The following is a 17,678-nucleotide window of genomic DNA, read 5'->3' as shown; positions in this document are numbered from 1 at the left end:
CTCTTCTGCTCTTGGTATACAGGACTCCTGACTGTAGGACAGACCATGCTGCTGCACTAAGCTGAAGAGAGAGAGAAGGAGAGAGAGGTCCCTGAGGACCCCTGAGGACCCCTGAGGTGGTGGCTGGTCGTTTGGTGCCCCTCCCATTTGTCTGGCTGGCTAGCTGCTGCCTCTTCAATTCACCTGATTGCTGTAGATATCTTTTTTTTTTTCCCATGTGCATGTTGTTTTTCTAAGGTTATCCTAAAGGTGTGTCATTGAGAGCAGGTTTTGCGCCTATGTTGGGAAATGTAGAGCTTAAAATTAGTTACTAAAATTAGGTACTTCTGCATTTCTAGTTTTATTTCATTTACAAACTGTGATTTATTTTTGGCTGATGTTTTTTAAAAAACAAGAACCAAATAACCAAAAATAGCCTCCCTGATTTAAACCTAAAAAGTTTTTAGATGCTACTTTTTAAAGTTGCTGCTGTTAGGTTGAGCTTTCAGCTGCTGTGTTCCCCCACTCAACTCCACTTGAGTGTCACAAGGCGCAGTAAAATGTTACATTTATTTATTTATATATATATATGTGTATATATATATATATATATGTATGTGTATATATATATATGTATGTGTATATATATGTGTGTATATGTGTGTATATATATGTGTGTATATGTGTGTATATATATGTGTGTGTGTGTATGTATATATATATATATATATATATATGTATATGTGTGTATGTGTATTATGTATCATAATTTGGGGATTTTTTTTCTCTCTTGTCCTTATAGCCCTTCCCCAGAGGCTAAGACTTGCTATGGACTGCACTTCGCCCCCTGCTGCAGCCCAGTCGAGTACACTACGTTAGTGGGTCCCCACATCTTTCCGTGTGGTTCCTGTCCAGACTCAGTGAACAGAGTCCAGCTCCGATCTGGTACCACCTACAGGTAAATGGTGTTAAAGTACATTCTGTCTTTTTGGCTTTCCTTGCACAGTTTTTGCCAAGTGGGTAGCCATTCTGTGCAGCAAGTGTAGAACTTCCCCTTCTTATATCTATCTTCTTTTTTTTTTCTCAGCCACTGCTGGGTCCTCCACCCAACCCCCTCCCCACTCCCACCCTCCCCCCTTTCCCCTAAAAAGATGTCAGTGAGCCTGACAACGGACATCCAGCAGGAGGGAGAGAGTGGGCCACTTATTGAGCCCTGCAGTCGAGGCAAGACCTCCCCTCAACCACAGGGCACCAAAGAAGGAACTGGAGAGAGCCTGGAGCCGGATGATAGCTCTCCACAGGATGCACAGGTAGGAGAAGTTGATCATACTGGTGTTAGTAAGTTTGCATTTAGATGTTAAAAAAAGAAAAGAAAGGAAGTTGTATTCCACATAGTTCTAACACATTTCCTCTCTTGAGAAGGACCATTGTTGAATTTCAGGGCTGGTAACAATACCCAGTAATCAGCTGTTTGTTTTGTTTTGTGACTAGTAAGCTAACCAATTATTGTTGGTGTTACGGATGAGGTGGACTCAAGTCAGGAAATTCATATTATTATTATTTTTTTTCAAATGAAGCTACCTTTACCTTCTACTTTATTGGCAAATATCTTATTGTGCTTGACAAACATTGTTGTCTTTTGAGTAACACATTACCAAAAATTTTATTCCTTATTTTGCTGCAGGTTTTTAATCAACGAACAATAGCGTTATTATCCCACATGTTGTGTTGAAGCTTTGAGTTAGCCATTAATGTTTAAACCTCATTATGGTTTATACTGATGAATGCAGAACAATTTCTTACAGACATGTTCAATTACTCCTCAACTTTATGTACCCTATTTAGTTTATTGTGTCTAATATACTGTAATTTAAGTAATAAAATGATTCAATAAACTATTCTTTCAGAAGCGGGCTCCTAACCACAGCCATGGAAGGAAAAGGGCCAAGGTAAGTGTCTGTGGTTAGATTTTTTTCTTTTTAAATAAATTTATCCAAGTTTATTCTTAATTCCTTGAAATAATCCCCGTGCTATTTTGTTTGTTTGTATAAGATGACCTTAACACTGTAATCCTCTCAACTACAGAGGAGCACCTCCTTTATTGGCTTAAAATCTTAAGTCCAACTTTAAAAGTAGCTGTGTTAGACTGACCTCTGTAATGATAAGAGAAAAACACATATAACCAGTTACATTTTACAACTAGATGTTGGTTTGCAGAGTTAAGGAGAAAAAAAAAAATCAGGTCAGCTGTTTCGTGAGTATGGTGACCGAATTGTACGTAGCATAGTAAAGTAACATTTTCATTCAGTTATGTTAGTAATAATGAGTTATGCATACTGTAGCTCTCTTAAACTGGCTTTACCTTACTTATATGTATGTGTAATTGATTTTGGACATTCGGACATTGATAAATATGACATACCAGTGTTTAGTCATTCTTGATTATGAGAGTTCAACCCAGTTATTGCATTTTTGGAATTGTATTTTAGTATGACATACCTTGCTTAACCAGTTCCCAATGCTTTCTGTAAAACTCATTATGGCTCATAATGGCTCTCATCATGTCACTTAAGGTTTAATTTTCTCTGGGATTTTAATCAACAAATGAAGTGTTGTCATTACATATGCTGTATTGAAGATTTGTGTTAGCCATGTGCCATCTTGGGTCTTTCTCCATTAGCCAATATCATTGTCCTGAAGGCTCGAGAGACATTTATGCTGTTGTTTATGCGACAGAAAGCCTAACATCAGAATTTTGGCATGGTACACAACGATGTTAATGAAATTCAGAGTTTCCTTGTATCAAAATGCTAGGTGCTTGTATTTTACACATGGATAGATGTAATAGTATGTTGTTGTAGTAAATTATAGTTGGAAAGTCTGAGCATAAAATCTAAAATCTAGCTTAGTGAGATTTGCTCTATTTCTGTGTTTAGAATATACAATTGTAACACATTAGCCTTACAGATAATTTGTGTGGTAATCTTTCAGTCTAATGCCAAACTGAAGCTGGTACGAAGTCTTGCAGTGTGTGAAGAGTCCTCCGGTCCGTTTTCCAATGATGGACCACCAGAATCGGTAACGTGTTTTGTTTTTTGTTTTGTTTTTTGTTTTGTTTTTTGTGGTTTGCAAGTCTGTTTTGACGGGATTTACAATGCTTAATAGGCAAAATTAGTAAATGCACAACCTGCAATTTGTGTAATAATGAAAAGCGGTTTTCTAGGATATCATCCAGCTTCACATCAGCTGTCCATCTGACAAAGAGGAGGAAAAGTCCTCGAAGGACGAGTATGAAAATGAAGAGGAGAAGAAGGACAAGACTCCCCGAAAGATGCTGTCACGTGGTAAGATGCAAACTCTCACTTCATAAAAGTATCTTTTCCTATCAACATCTTCCCTTAACTCTGTCTGATTATGCCTCCCCCCCTCCCTTTTTGTTTTTTTTAATAGACTCCAGTCAGGAATATACTGACTCCACAGGCATCGACGTTCACGAGTTTCTGGTCAACACACTGAAAAACAATCCCAGGTACAGGTCTGACGGATAAACATGTTGGTAATAAGACGAGCACAATAATAAATTACTTATTAAGTAAGATAGTGCTATTGATTTATACCAATCAATTTCTAAAATTGATTTTTTTCCTATTTTTTTTAAAAGGCTCAAATAGTGCAGTTCTTTGTCCAAACTATGAAAATATGAAATAATATCAAACTTGATAGCAATGATTTTATTTAAATTGCATTTTTTTTTATTGTAAAATCAAATATCATTTTTTTTGAGTAGTTGTTAAAAAAAATCTGCACTCTCTAAATATCTTCATTTTCATCCCGCAAAATTGGATGTTGTGTCATGACATACGATCTACGCCTGTACAGGCTTCTGTACATGAATTATTAACTTTTATTTTTTAGATATCTGAAAAACAGCAAATCTTGGTGTCCTGAATTTTGAGAACACTTTTTTGTGTGTGTGTGCGTGTGTAATGACATGTCAGTAGTATACTTGCTGCACTATTCAGCGTCTTGCTCACCTCTCTGATCTGTCCCTCACTCGCTTTCCCTCTATGGCTCACCAGGGATCGAATGATGCTGCTTAAACTGGAACAAGATATCCTGGAGTTCATTAATGACGACAAGTAAGCCACGTTCTTCATATCACTCACATGTTTTTAAATTTAGCCCTCCCACCTTCAGTTCTTATTATTTATAGTGTGCTGAGGAAATGAGAGAATTATGTTAAGTTGTAGTTGTGTATTCTGTAATTAAGAATACTGTTTGTGTATCCTAACAGTTTGAAAATCTATCTTTATCCTTTATAAATATGACATAATTACTTAGCTTGTTTTTCAAATGTCCTAAATAATCAGAGAATTAAAACCCAGCGGTGGGTAATTTGCTCTGTTGAAATAACCTGCTTCATGCATTTTTATCTCTGTTTCAGTAACCAGTATAAGAAGTTTCCACAAATGACTTCTTATCATCGTATGCTGCTGCACCGTGTGGCTGCCTACTTTGGCATGGACCATAATGTGGATCAGACGGGAAAGGCTGTCATCATCAACAAGACGGGCAACACACGCATGTGAGTGTAGTTTGTCTTTCGCTCAGATTTCAACTAGTCTGGTTAGTTAGAACGTCAAATTAATGCTCAAAGTTCAATCCTGTTCCAAGACAAAACACAAGAGGCAATGTATGTGATATCAGCAAGAGTACACAAAAACTTTATTTTAGATTTAATTACTGTTCATTAAATAAGTTCAAATTAGGACATTGGCTGTGGTGGAAAAAACCCTCAGCACACAAGTTTGACTCCCTGCATGTATTCCCCCCCCCCCCCCAAAAAAAAAAATAAAAATCTAATAGATTTTTATTTAACTCTGTACCAGTGTTTCAACTAAGAAGGAAGTACATTTTTAATATAAATAATACTTGTATTGAGGTATCGATTGTGCCAGCAGCAGTTTCACCTTAGATCAGCGGTCCCCAACCTTTTTGGCGCCACGGACCGGTTTATGCCCGACAATATTTTCATGGCCTGGCCTTTAAGGTGTCGCAGATAAATACAACAAAATAAAACTAGTACCGGTACCGAAAAAAATAAGATTTATTCATAACACACCGAGTTAACGATAAAAACGATAACAAAATAACGCTGAAAACCGATAAAAACCCTGAAAACCATACATTTCACACCTGAGCCTCAACTCTCGTGGCCCGGTACCAAACGACTCACGGACCGGTACCGGTCCGAGGCCCGGGGGTTGGGGACTGCTGCCTTAGATGTTAAAGTGGACAAAAATACTATGTGAGGATTTGTTAAAGCACATGTTGACAAATCGTTAGATCTAGAAATGAAAGAACAAAACATTTGACTCCCTTTGGAGGTACCAGCATTGCAAAATTTACTGTTTTTTTTCCCCTATAGTTTACAAAATTTCACCAGTTCAGTTTTATATAGGTTTATTTACTATATCAGTTTTCAGAAATCCACTCAACTTTTCTAGGCATGATTGGATGGAAGTGCATTTAAGAACATCATGCCTGACACGGTCAGATTGGGCATTAAGCTTTCTTTAACTGTCAAATCCCCCATGTGGAGTTTGATTTGCACAGATGTGACAGCATTGCAGGCAATAGTCTTGTGAGTTCACAGCTAGTGTCCTGTCTCATGCACGATTTACTTAAGCAGAATATTTCCAGTATTAAGAACCCAGCTGACGCAAATTAACTCCTGCTGTGACACATGTGGGGCAGTGCTTTAGAGCTTTGGACAACAGTTTCTTTCCCAGATTCTCCCAAAATTCTTGTCTTGAATTCATGTGTGAAACTAGCTCATGTTTAAAAGTATGCTTTTTGTCCTCCACTATGTTTGTTTTTTTGTTTGTATAGCCCAGAACAAAGGTTCTCTGAACACATCAAGGATGAACGCAACATGGACTTCCAGAAGAAGTTCATCCTTAAGAGAGATGATGCTAGCATGGACAAAGATGATAATCAGGTACATCGATTGTTATCACAAGTACCTTGTAATTTTTTGTGTGTATACAGTGGTTCATTTGTTTGTTTGTTTTTTGTCACTTTCCACGCATGCTAGTGTTTTTAGCTCCACCAAGGAGTTGGATCCCTCACTGAGTAACAAAAGCTTCTGTAGGCTTGTCTCAAATAGTTTTTCTTAATGACTTTAAAAGAAACACTGTATGTAAAACTAGTTCTCAATCTTGCTGCCACACGTTACAGCTTTTGGAGATGGCCCCACAAAAATAAAGGGACATAGCTGGATTTAATGGCATGTGGTGTTTGACATGTTTTCATTCAGTCAGACAACAGATTGCCAAGGCATCTGGATGTGTGAACAACAAGCATTGCAGCAATTTCTTGGCTCAGTCCTGTAGTCATCTTACATAACCTTACTGAGGAGGCTAATTAGCTGTGTCAGTAACAGTTATGATAGAATGCAGGGTTTGGCCACAGAATGGCCATTGGCTTACAGAATACTGTTAAAGTAGCACAGTTATCAGTTAGGAGTGAAACTGCATTTGTTATCAAATATGAAAATTGATACATTTTTAATCTGCAGAATCTGGAAACATACCACATATATTGCATTCCTAGGCTATGTACAAATAATTGCCTTTCTCTGTCTGATCCTGATGCAACCACATGCATTTTAGCTTTTTGCTTGGTTTCACATCCTATGGTTTCCATATACAGAATCTTTTCTTATTGCTAAATTGTGGTGATAAATTTAGGATGATGACTGGGAACTGCTTGACTGCACCATTTCCTTTCTAACCTAGCATCACCAATATAATTTCTGTATTAGTTATCGTCCTCCTACTCTCATATAGGGCTGCCACAAACGATTATTTTGATAGTCGACTAGTCACCGATTATTTTTGCGATTAGTCGACTAATCAGATCATCATCCATTGGACATAAAACCTACAGCTTATTGCACCAGTAGCATCTGCTCTTACATAACTATTATTAGCTTACAGCTTTAAGTGTTTAAGGTATGTGCTAACTACAAATAAAGACAAGATGATAGTTTATTAAATTTTAATGAAATTTGCAGATTGTTTCGGTGAAGTTTAATAAACTCCTTGCTATCTAAAATATAACAGGACACCGGAGTATACTCTCAAGCATCTCACACTTCTGATAATCAGTTGTCTGCTTGACATTTATTCAGCTGTGTAAAAACTATAACTTTAATCTCAGCCAAACAGATTTACTCAGGAACAAATAAAATACTAAAAAAGGCCAAACAATAACATTTTTAAGTTATATAAGTGACTTATATATGTTTAACCTGAGTAGCGAAAGACGGCGGTGGGTTTGAAAACGATTTGCCAGGAGTCCGGTGTTCACAGGGGCTCTAGTGAGCCTTGCCCCCGGCTAGCTATCGAGCTAGTGGGTAACAGACGTCTCCGAAAACGTCTGAGCACTTTTGAAAATATGTGGTGTCTTGATAAACTGAGCAGATATTTGAGGTTTACACAGTTACATTCTCGCCTGAAAATATGTTAAACGTTTATTTTGTGACCCAGAAAGAATAATAAGAGTAATATTAAAACTAACTAGCTGCTGCTATTGTTGGAAACTGAGCTGGGCTGTGCTATGAATTCTGGGACAGAGGTACTTCTTCTTCTTCGGCGTTTAACGGCAGCTGGCATCCTTGTACATGCAGTGCTGCCATCTTCTGCTTCAGTCCGTTATTACGCTCTTAAATCCTACTACTTATTCCTGCGTCTTTTGTGATCTTACAAAGCTTCAAACGCCGCGTCGACTATTAAATCAGTCGTCGACGATTTTGATAGTCGACGTAATCGTGACTAGTCGACTAATCGTGGCAGCCCTACTCTCATACAGTTCATAGTCTTTAAGACATTTCAAAATCTTCTTGATGGCTAAGCGTAACATTATGACCACTAGTACAGATGAATGTTAAATACCTTATTCCAACAGCAAAGGTCAGAGAAAGACAGCAGCAGAAAGCTTTTTCTGAGTGTATCCAAACTCCCCATCAGCAGTTATAAGTGTCTTTTTAGAGCTTTCCAGTAATCAAATTAGGGAATGTATTAGAGCAAATCCAAACTGTTTTGGCTTTGGCTTAGAATTTACAAGAATTAAATGATCATCGATGCTCGAGTCTGTGTACAAGATCCCCCGAGGACCTGTGTGTTGCACCCAAAAGAGTAACGAAGTTCCCTGCAGTGGTGGTCATAATGTGACAGCTTGTGATGAGATGAGCACAGAAATTCAGTGCAAAACTTGAATTTATCTGCTGTAGGAGAGCTTTAAAATTATACACTTTTATAAAAAACATTTTCAGTTTATTTCAAAAGGAACTTGATCTTTGCATGCTTCAATATTTGAGTAGCTCTTGAGATTTTAAATTAAACCTTAAATTGGACATTTTCAAATACAGAGACAATTCTCCATTTTGGAATTAGGAGATTCTCTGTCTCAAAATTGATTTTGTTTACTTTGTTTTCTGGACCAAGTTTATCACACCATTTTATTAATTTCAGCAGTGTTTGTTTGGGGCTATGACACTTTTTCCTAATGCCTTGTACAGATTTGTCATACTGTCTTCTATAATCCTATGTTTTCTCACGTTTGTGGTGTTAAAAATTCCCACGCTGACTCATCCCTTGAACACTCACTTTGCACAGTTTTCATTCTGCTGTCTTGTTTTGACAGCAGACATCTGCTCTTCCTCACATGCTATTCTTATCTTGTGCATTGCTGCTACTTTTCTTGACAGCAGGTTGCAGAAAGTGTGACTATATGTGTTTGAAAATTAAATTGCACGCTTAATTATTTTACATTGTCATTCTCTCCCCAAATGTTAGATCCGCGTGCCGCTGCAGGACGGGCGGCGTAGCAAGTCCATTGAAGAGCGAGAGGAAGAATATCAGCGGGTACGAGACCGGATCTTTGCCCGAGAAGTGAGTATTGAACATGGATGGAGGAGCAAGTGCTTGCAGTGCATATTTCCTCATATGTCAACAGCACCAGTGTTTACTCAGTCAGGTTTACTCAGAAATTAATTTCTTTGTGATAAACTTCCACAATATCAACAATTACCTTCACTTAGTAATTTACTTTATGTGTTAAACTGACTTTTAATGAACTGTTCTTTTTCTTGGGTTGAATAATTGACAGTTGTATTTTGACCAGATGCTTGTGGTAGACATAAACAAGCTTTGGACATAATTTAATGGGATTTCTGACTGTTTGTCTTGGCAGAATTAGTAAAGTTCAGTACAGTTTGTTGTTTTTCAGGAAGAATCTACATTTTAAGCACATTCCACATAATGATCTTAAAGAGTTAAGATCAGAAAGACTTTATGTTAGCTGGATTTATGCCTCCTATTAACTGCTTTGATTTGTGTTCAATGTGAGATGTCTGAGGTATTCGTCCTCCTCTATCATTAGTGTTTAGCGTTTTTTGAGTTGTTTGGAGCCATATGGTCTGTTCTCCACTTAGCTAAAGGTAACACCTTGGGCTTACTGATCTTAAGCACTTCCCAACTTTTTGGGAGATTATTAGAAAGTAAGTGATCAGAATCATGTGATAATCCTGGAATCTGCAGTTCGTAAGAAATTAGTTAGAAAGAAAAAAAATCCTTTTTATCCATTCACCCCCCAATAAGAGAGTTATGTAGTAGGGTCATACAACCTCAGAGGAACAGTTCAAAGAAACCAGTGAAGGATCTGTAATGCTATGGCATTCATATCCAAAATTACTTTAAGTAATCTTCAGAGTTTCATCGTGCTGCCTTTCCAGTGAGTCCCTCATCTCAGACGCGCTCACTCAAATGGCACCGGGTTGGACTGCTGGCAAGAGTAGTCCTTGTTGAAAGTGTAGACTGTTGAGAAATGGGTCCTGTGGTAAACTCACCAAGGCTGCGCATCAGAACAAAGATGTCATAAAAGCTGCCTGTAATGAGATTGAAACTGTAACTGGATGTAGTCTAAAACGCTGAAGTTAAAGCTCGTCTGCTGGATGAGAGAAACACTGAAAAGGCAGTTTTGTGTTTTGATTCTTATTATTTGCGACACTCAGTTTGCAGTCTCTTGTGAGGTTCTTGATCCCACACTGGGAATCTGTGCTTTATTTTATGCCAAATACTCATAAATCCAAGCCTGTAAACCTTTTTGAAATGGAAAACACTGCTTGTCTTAAGTGCTCTTGAAAGAATTATACATTTCATAATGTGCAGGTGTCCTTTTTTTTACAGTCTTCACAAAATGGATACATCAATGACAACAGGTAAGATCCTACGTTCTTCTGAAGACTTCAATGTTTGTAGTTCATAGACTTCATCATGGCCATCTCTCCTATTAACACTGTATTGTGTTAGGTTTTAGTTATGAGAGGTAGGCAGCTACCTCATTAAAATATTAAGAAGTATCTGTGTGAGTTGAATTTTTGACTTCTTGCAAGTTTGCGTTGTGTAAAATTTGATTTTTTTTTTTAAATCTTTTTTTCTTTCAAATGATTAATTTGCTAATTTCCCTGATGTTTTGTGTTAAAATTACTTTGAGTGACACTGTGTTTGAGAGAGATTTGTGCATAGTGGAATGCCACTTTTTTCCTTCTCTCTTATTTTAATAAGAAAATAATTTGACTCACAAGCAGTTAGACTAAGACGACCCCTAAGCATCCTGTCCATTGAACTTGAAAGAGTATGATATAATATGCTGAGAGAAACGGGAATGATTGACCAGTCAACTTTTTGCCTTGTGTGCATTTTGTTTTTCTCCCTTATTTCTTTGGGTGGTGAAAGTTGCAATGAACCTTCCTCTACCTCTTACACCACTCGTTGTCATTCTTCTATAAACCCTATCCTGTTTTCCACTCCAGTCCTGTAACTCTAGCGTTTTCTCCTAATGTTAACCCCAACAGACTTTCCACTGAGGGCTACTGCTCTAGCTCTCAAAAGAGGAGGCAGATCTTTAGGTATTGGGCTGCTGCTGACTGACTTGTGTGTTGCCATGCCCATTTTTCAAAGTGGTTTGGTGATGATAGTGGTGACCTGTGGTGGTTATCTTTGCTTGGCATAGTCGGCTGATTAATGGCTATTCCAGCATTGCACTTTTGGGCTTCCCAAGACCCATGCATGGCTGCTTTGTGGTTTCACTGGGGACTCACTGACCTACTTACCTTTCCACCCATCCACCATCAACCACATTTTTACACAAAGTAACTGCATTGCTTTCACAGTAATCTGTTTGTTTTGTGGTTGACTCAGTCTTGTAGTTTTTGTTAACATGTCAAATGTTGCATAGTTTTGCATAAAATATACAAGTAGTGCGCATGTGCAGTAGTGCTCTCCAACTGACATGGTCATTTGAAAATAAGAACCACGAGGCCCTTTATATTTTGTGTCCAACAACTAATAATTTTCCTTATTGATAAATACTTTCTACTTTCATCTATACACTGTTGGGAGATGTTCATGATTACTAATGAGTACTGTGTAGTCTCTTAGATGGAAGCCATAAAAATGTCTCTTACATCAATAAATACTTGTATATAAAAACTAAAGTTAAAAGTCCAAAGAGATACTAAAAATAGCTTTGTTTGCATGCTTAACATGCTTTTAGACCTTTGTGCCCAAACTGTTCGACCTGCCTCAGCTTTGACTCTGATTTCTATAGCTATCCCATGCTACTGAGATATTATCATCAGATCCTTGTAGTGTTTTATGTTGCCTGAACAGATCAGGCATGTTGTGGCGTATTCTGCAATACCAACATTTCCACTTGTCCTTAAACTAACCTCTGTTAGTGGAGCTTTGTCGCTGCTCAACGTAAACACATTACAAACCTTAAGATGTAATGTGTCTTTGCCGTTTAGGAGTGGTATTAATGTTTTGGTACGCATGTGTACTCTGTTTAATTGGAGGAGCAAATACGTTGGTAACTTGTGAATCAATAGAGTGCAGAAATATATGGTTTTCATGCCTCTACACTTGGCATCACATTCTGTTGTTTTGAAAATGCTGCCTTTAGGGAGTTACTGGAAATTTTCATTTGGATTAGGATGAACTGATTTGGAATTTGGTGGTCAAAAGTAAAAAAAAAAATCAGATAGGCCATGCGTTTGGGCTAGGCTTTAATTTTTATGGAATAATCCACTTGTAAGATTTAGATTAATAATAGGATAAAGTTTTGGCATTTTGTATACAAAAGCTTAAAGGCAGAGGCCAGACAAACATTGATAAAACTGGTGAAGGCGTACAAGATGGTAATTCCAGTGTTTTTATTCTGTAAATATAAACAGGATCTAATATATGCTCTGCTGTTTGTAACATGTGTTTGTGTAGTGAAATGTAGACGTTTTCAGACATGACCCTTCTGTCATATTTAAGAATTTTAATTTTAATTTTTTTTTTTTTTTTTTTTTTTTTTTTTTTTTTTACCATACGAGTAGTCCATTTAAAAAAAAAAAAAAAAAAAAAATTCAGTTATCACTTAATTTATGAAAATTTTAGAAGTTTAACATGGGAACTGAAACAGAATTATGTATGTTTGAAGTGTTTTTCTTTCCATCTAAATGTGGTTATAAGAAATTTTAACCTTTTAGAGAATGCATGCTGTTAAAATACACCTCTAAAATCACAGACTTGTTGATGTTCTTCAGTTTAATGAACCCACACAAAAGCTCTTTGGCTATAATAACATCTAACAAGGAAAATGATTGAGGTGCAGAACAGCAAGAGTCTTATCTCCCCCTCCTTCCCTTGTTTGTGCATGTGATGGGGGAATGCTGTCGTGGGGAGATGAAATATCATGTGATCAACAGCAGAATCCCTCCTCCTCTTTCTTCTCATCCTGCTCTCATCTTTGTCTGCAGATCGAAGCGAACAAGTGTGCGACTGCTTGTACAGAGAATGTCAGAGCACCCACCCTTCCTTAAAATAGGCTGTGCGGAGAGAGGCCTCAAAATAGATCCCCCCCCATTAATTCGGTCTCTGAAATATTTATGAGCCACAGCCACCTTTTAAGCACTACTCCCTATCACTATGGTTTTACAACCATAAACACATCTCCGTGCTCATCATGGAGATTTCCAAAATCTGTCTGACATATTATGAATTAATGCCAGTCTTTTCTCTGTACATGGACATACTCTGTTCATAAACCTCCAATGATGGGGTAAAAAAACATTTACAGCCCTGGTGGTTGTTTTTCTTTTCTATGCTTTTTTTTTTCTTCTTGCATGCAGGGTCTTTGTTCTACAGTATTTTAGCAGCACAGTTGCATTTTTCTTCTTAAGTTTTAAAGTTAATAAATTCCACTTTCTTTTTTTTTCTCTTTCATGTTCAGCTAGAACAATAGTATTCTTAATGCTGCCACTTAACTGGCAGACCCAGCCATTCACGTGATAGTGGATTTCCTCAGAGTGGTGGTTACTGTTTCAGCATGATCATTAGTTTTCTTGGCAGCTACCCTTATCTAGGGTGACAGCATCACAACAACACGTTGTGTGTGAACACAGCAGTGTAGCTTAAAGAACTATATTGGTGAAGCAGTTGTAGTAAGTGTGTATTTAAGTATTGTGTGTGAGAGTCTGAGTGCTGATGTACATCTGCTCTTAATGAGTGTTTATGTACATTTGGTATTAATTCAGTAGTGTATGTGTGTTTTGTTTCTATGCTATTTGCTGTCTCAGTGGAAAGACGATGCATTTTTAAGTGCATGCATGATTGTTTCATCTGTGTTAATATGTTTAACATGTTTATGCAAGTATGTATGTCCTCTATGGGAATGGTGTCTACAGTCTTTGGGCCTTTTCACACCTGGAAATACAAACTAGGTTCATATTTTGTTAAACTGATCTGGTTAGTATGTGAATGGAGTCTAAAATAGTTTACGTACCACGTGGACTTGATACTGATTTGATGGGGATGTGTCTGATATACACATGCATACATACCGGCCTCACTTTCTTTATTTTCAGATGGCATTGCTCTGTCACAATATACCTGAAAGGTGTCTGCATTTTCTTGAGGTTTTAACCCTTCAAGTCCCTTGATATTTAAAAACAGTCTCAGCCTCTCTCTAGCCCAGGGGTGGGCAATCTCAGTCCACGAGGGCCGGTGTCCCTGCAGGTTTTAGATGTGTCCTCGAACCAACACAGCTGATTTAAATGGCTAAATTAGCTCCTCAATATGTCCTGAAGTTCTCCAGAGGCCTGGTAACAAACTAATCATGTGATTCAGGTGTGTTGACCCAAGGTGAGATCTAAAACCTGCAGGACATCGGCCCTCGAGGCCTGGAATTGCCCACCCCTGCTCTAGCCTCTACCACAGAGTGTTCTAGTTTTCACAGTAGAAACAAACAGAACTCGTTCTGGACCGAAGCCACCTCTTTTTGTCAGGTTAAGTTTGACTGTTTGGTCTGGACCCAGGCCCATGTGTCCATAAGTTTTAACTACAGTGATTTTGGTTGGTATCAAACAAAATTTAAAAAGTCTAGACCAAACATGGTAGGTGTGAAAGCACCCTTAGATGGTTAATGTGTGCTGAGCTCTTGGAAATCTGTCTTGTCTAGTGTCTTTGTAATATCTTCTTACATCCTAGTGTTTGGAGCATCTTTTGCATGTATGTTTTCCTTTCTGGATGGGTTTGTGTGAGTGTGTGTGTGTGGGTTTGTATTTTTTTAAAATTTGAGACATTATTGTTTGGTATGTTGCCTGAGTTTGTATTGTGGTATACTTAACCAGCAAATATACATCTGTGTTGAATGCTCCATCTTTAAAACCTCTTAAACTGTGTGTACTCTCTGGCTATTGGTGACCTTACTCTGCTCTTCTGTTTCTGCTCCCCCTATCCTTTTCTGTCTTTAACTGTCTTTATTCTGCTTCCACCTACACACCTCTGCTTCGAACTCTCTTATATGCACACCTTTTTTCTCTCTTTTCTTTCTTTTCTTCTTCTTCTTTTTTTTTTTTAAATCTCCTCCTTCTAACCTTATACTTTTTTGTCTTTCTCTTCTGGCTGTGCTTTCTGTAATTTGCACATTCTCACTCACCTTTCAACTCTTCCTGCTACAACACCACCTCTACTTCATCACTACTTCATTCCCATTTTATTTCCATCATGTCATCTCTTATCTTTCTTTTTTTTCTTCCTACTCTGTCTTTTCTCAGAAACCGCGAGAGTTCCAGCCGGGCATCAAGCAGCCGTCAAAGCAGCACGGACAGTGACATGAAGTGCCTGGAGCCAAGGCCTTGGAGCAGCACCGACTCAGACAGCTCTAACCGCACTCTCCGGCCACCCGTCACTAAGGCCAGCAGCTTCTCTGGTATCTCCATCCTTACCAGGGGGGATAGCCTTGGCAGCAACAAAGGCTCGCAAGGGAGCTGCAAAGGCTCTCGCTCTGGTAAGGTTTGGAGAAAAGTGGAGAAGAAGCATTTAGGTAGTATGCTATTAGCTTGTTTTATTTTACTTGCCTTAAATGAGTAGTACAACATGGAGAGATGGATTATCTAGTCATGTAAGCTGTTTTTTGTATAAAATATAATGAAAAATTATGATAGAACTGACCGAACGTCATTGTAGTTTAAGAATTAGCTGTGTAGCATAAATTGAATTCAAGAAGCTCCCTTATGTCTATATTCCACATCCCATAAAATTCTCTCAGGTCGGCCTTCTTAGCGAGATTTTAAGGTAATGGATAGTGCCTTATTTCTTATTTCATTGCTAAATGTGCCAGATATTTTTTTTAAACAAGCTCTGGAGAATGATATGGTTGGTCATTTCTAAAAGTTGCCCTTTTCATATGTAGCACACAGCAAGACGTGGTCTGCTTCAGACAAATTCTCACCTTTGAAAATACTCATTTTTGGTTCCGGAGAAGGGTGCTGCCTGGGTAAAGTGTGGAGAATGAAGGCTATTTGATGCCCACTTGCGCAGTGTGTATTCACATTACCTGAGCTATTTCCACATGGTCTCTGTTGGGCATAACAGATTTTGTACTATGAAGCTGGCTATTAACTAGCTTTTAAGGTCCGGCTGTGTCGGACATTTGCCTTCCCGAATGTGTCTCCATCGGCTTGTGTCTATAAAAGTTCAGGGCTGGAGTGCATGTGTGAAAACAATTTAATAGTGGTCATCAGAGGACTCGAGGACTGGTTGATTTGCTTCTCCCGACGGGGCTCCTCCGGTTTAATTTTAAGTCTGTGTTGACTGCTGTGCTACTTTTTGCTTAAGATTCATGTGTAGAAGTGTTTTTGTCTGCCCTACTCTGTGGAGACTAAAGGTGTATTCATTTCTCCTGTATTGTTTTGGGAAAAGCCTGTGAAGATCCTGACTAGCCTTGTTGAGTTTTTGTTGGTTTTTATTTTGGAAAGGGGGACATAAGTATCATCCACATTGTCACAGGCAGCCTGTTGGTCAGAACAATAAAAGCATTTTCTTAGGAAATTGCGTGCCCCCAGTACCTACTAGCTACTTGACAAATGATTTGGTCCCTGCAGTTTGTGCAGTAGAATTGTCAAAATGCTTTTGTATCAGTTTTCAGTCATTAAGGGTATATTCCTGTGTGCCAGCCACTGTGTTAAACAAGTCATCAGAAACTCCTGTGGTTTAAGGGCTTTCAAGGCCGTCGCTTTATTAGCAAAGAAAATCTTAAAGCTACAGGTATTTATCCGATTAAGAATTAATTTCTGTCCAAACGTGTTCTTGTAAAATGTTGAGAGCTTATTTAGCAGAGCTCATATTTTATAACAACCAGGAATCAGAAGTTACTAAAATTAGCTTCAATTGACTTTTTAAAGGTGACAAACATTTGATGCAAAGTTGACTTTATTTTGCCCTCTAGTGGTTTTGCACACATACAAATCATTTTCAGAAATCTTCAGAACACTATTTGGTGTTATTCAGTGATGATGCAATATTTTAAGATCAAGTCATAATTTGTGGGTTTCAGTGTTGGAGAATTTAAATTTCAAAATGATCTCCTTTATCTATCATGTCACCTTCTAAATCACTAGGCCTTCCCCTAGTCAGCCCTGATGTATGTCCTCCACCTGCAGCCTCCCAGTCCAGCCGTAGTCTGCTACCCTGCCCATCTCAACAGCCACAGCAGCCACAGCCCCAGGCTCCACCTCAGACTGCCCTGCTGCCCACACCGCCGCAGCACCCTATGAGCAACCACATGATTGCTCAGGTAAGTTATCTCCACTACCAACCAAAAATGGATGCAATGGCACATTAAATTTGTGGTTTAATATAGGACGTCTGTTTGAGAGTCTGTTTTTCTTTTTGTTTTCTTCGGTGTAGCAGAAGAAAGAGAAAAACATGAGGTATTTAAGTGGCCATGTCTGTTAGTGTAACAACTCTTACTTAAATGTGCATACTGTAATTAAGAAAGGACTCAGTGCTGTTTATTCAGCTGTGTACGGAAAAATGTTAGACAGTCCAGTTTATTCATTGAAATTGATTATTAAGGGCAGCAGTGTAATTTCAGGTATAAATATCCTGCAGACAGTGAAGCTACATTATTTCTTCTTGTCATACACAGCTCATCAGTGAAAAAATAATTTGAAATGGAAACTTGGCCTTCTCAATGTCCTACTCACAAACACTTTTATTACTTCTTAAAAGTGAAAGAAAAAGTTGAAATGGCTACAGATAAAACATGCTCTTAATTAAAATAAAATTATTAGACCCAGA

General features: G+C 38.1%; 1 protein-coding gene across 10 annotated transcripts in view; it reads left to right on the top strand.

Moving 5' to 3' along the window:
- The window catches only part of r3hdm2 (R3H domain containing 2), a 60,493-nt gene that overhangs the window by 29,897 nt on the left and 12,918 nt on the right, over nucleotides 1-17,678 (top strand). For 4 of the 10 annotated variants that reach the window (XM_084929485.1, XM_084929477.1, XM_084929479.1 and 1 more), the window contains 15 exons: nucleotides 23-192; nucleotides 782-937; nucleotides 1,067-1,289; nucleotides 1,887-1,928; nucleotides 2,971-3,057; nucleotides 3,203-3,323; nucleotides 3,430-3,508; nucleotides 4,059-4,118; nucleotides 4,424-4,564; nucleotides 5,872-5,980; nucleotides 8,841-8,936; nucleotides 10,215-10,264; nucleotides 10,901-10,954; nucleotides 15,152-15,384; nucleotides 16,997-17,172. In XM_084929485.1, coding sequence (XP_084785611.1) covers nucleotides 1,131-1,289; nucleotides 1,887-1,928; nucleotides 2,971-3,057; nucleotides 3,203-3,323; nucleotides 3,430-3,508; nucleotides 4,059-4,118; nucleotides 4,424-4,564; nucleotides 5,872-5,980; nucleotides 8,841-8,936; nucleotides 10,215-10,264; nucleotides 10,901-10,954; nucleotides 15,152-15,384; nucleotides 16,997-17,172 — 1,407 coding nt within the window. In that variant the 5' untranslated portion in view covers nucleotides 23-192; nucleotides 782-937; nucleotides 1,067-1,130. The remainder of the gene's footprint in view (nucleotides 1-22; nucleotides 193-781; nucleotides 938-1,066; nucleotides 1,290-1,886; nucleotides 1,929-2,970; nucleotides 3,058-3,202; nucleotides 3,324-3,429; nucleotides 3,509-4,058; nucleotides 4,119-4,423; nucleotides 4,565-5,871; nucleotides 5,981-8,840; nucleotides 8,937-10,214; nucleotides 10,265-10,900; nucleotides 10,955-15,151; nucleotides 15,385-16,996; nucleotides 17,173-17,678) is intronic. The other 6 variants (XM_084929487.1, XM_084929484.1, XM_084929480.1 and 3 more) reach the window with 5 other exon arrangements.

The sequence above is a fragment of the Perissodus microlepis genome, chromosome 5 (genome assembly GCF_051167445.1).
Source record: "Perissodus microlepis isolate ML-2025 ecotype Zambia chromosome 5, ASM5116744v1, whole genome shotgun sequence".
NCBI classification, from domain to species: domain Eukaryota; kingdom Metazoa; phylum Chordata; class Actinopteri; order Cichliformes; family Cichlidae; genus Perissodus; species Perissodus microlepis.
This window is presented reverse-complemented; position numbering and strand designations above follow the sequence as displayed.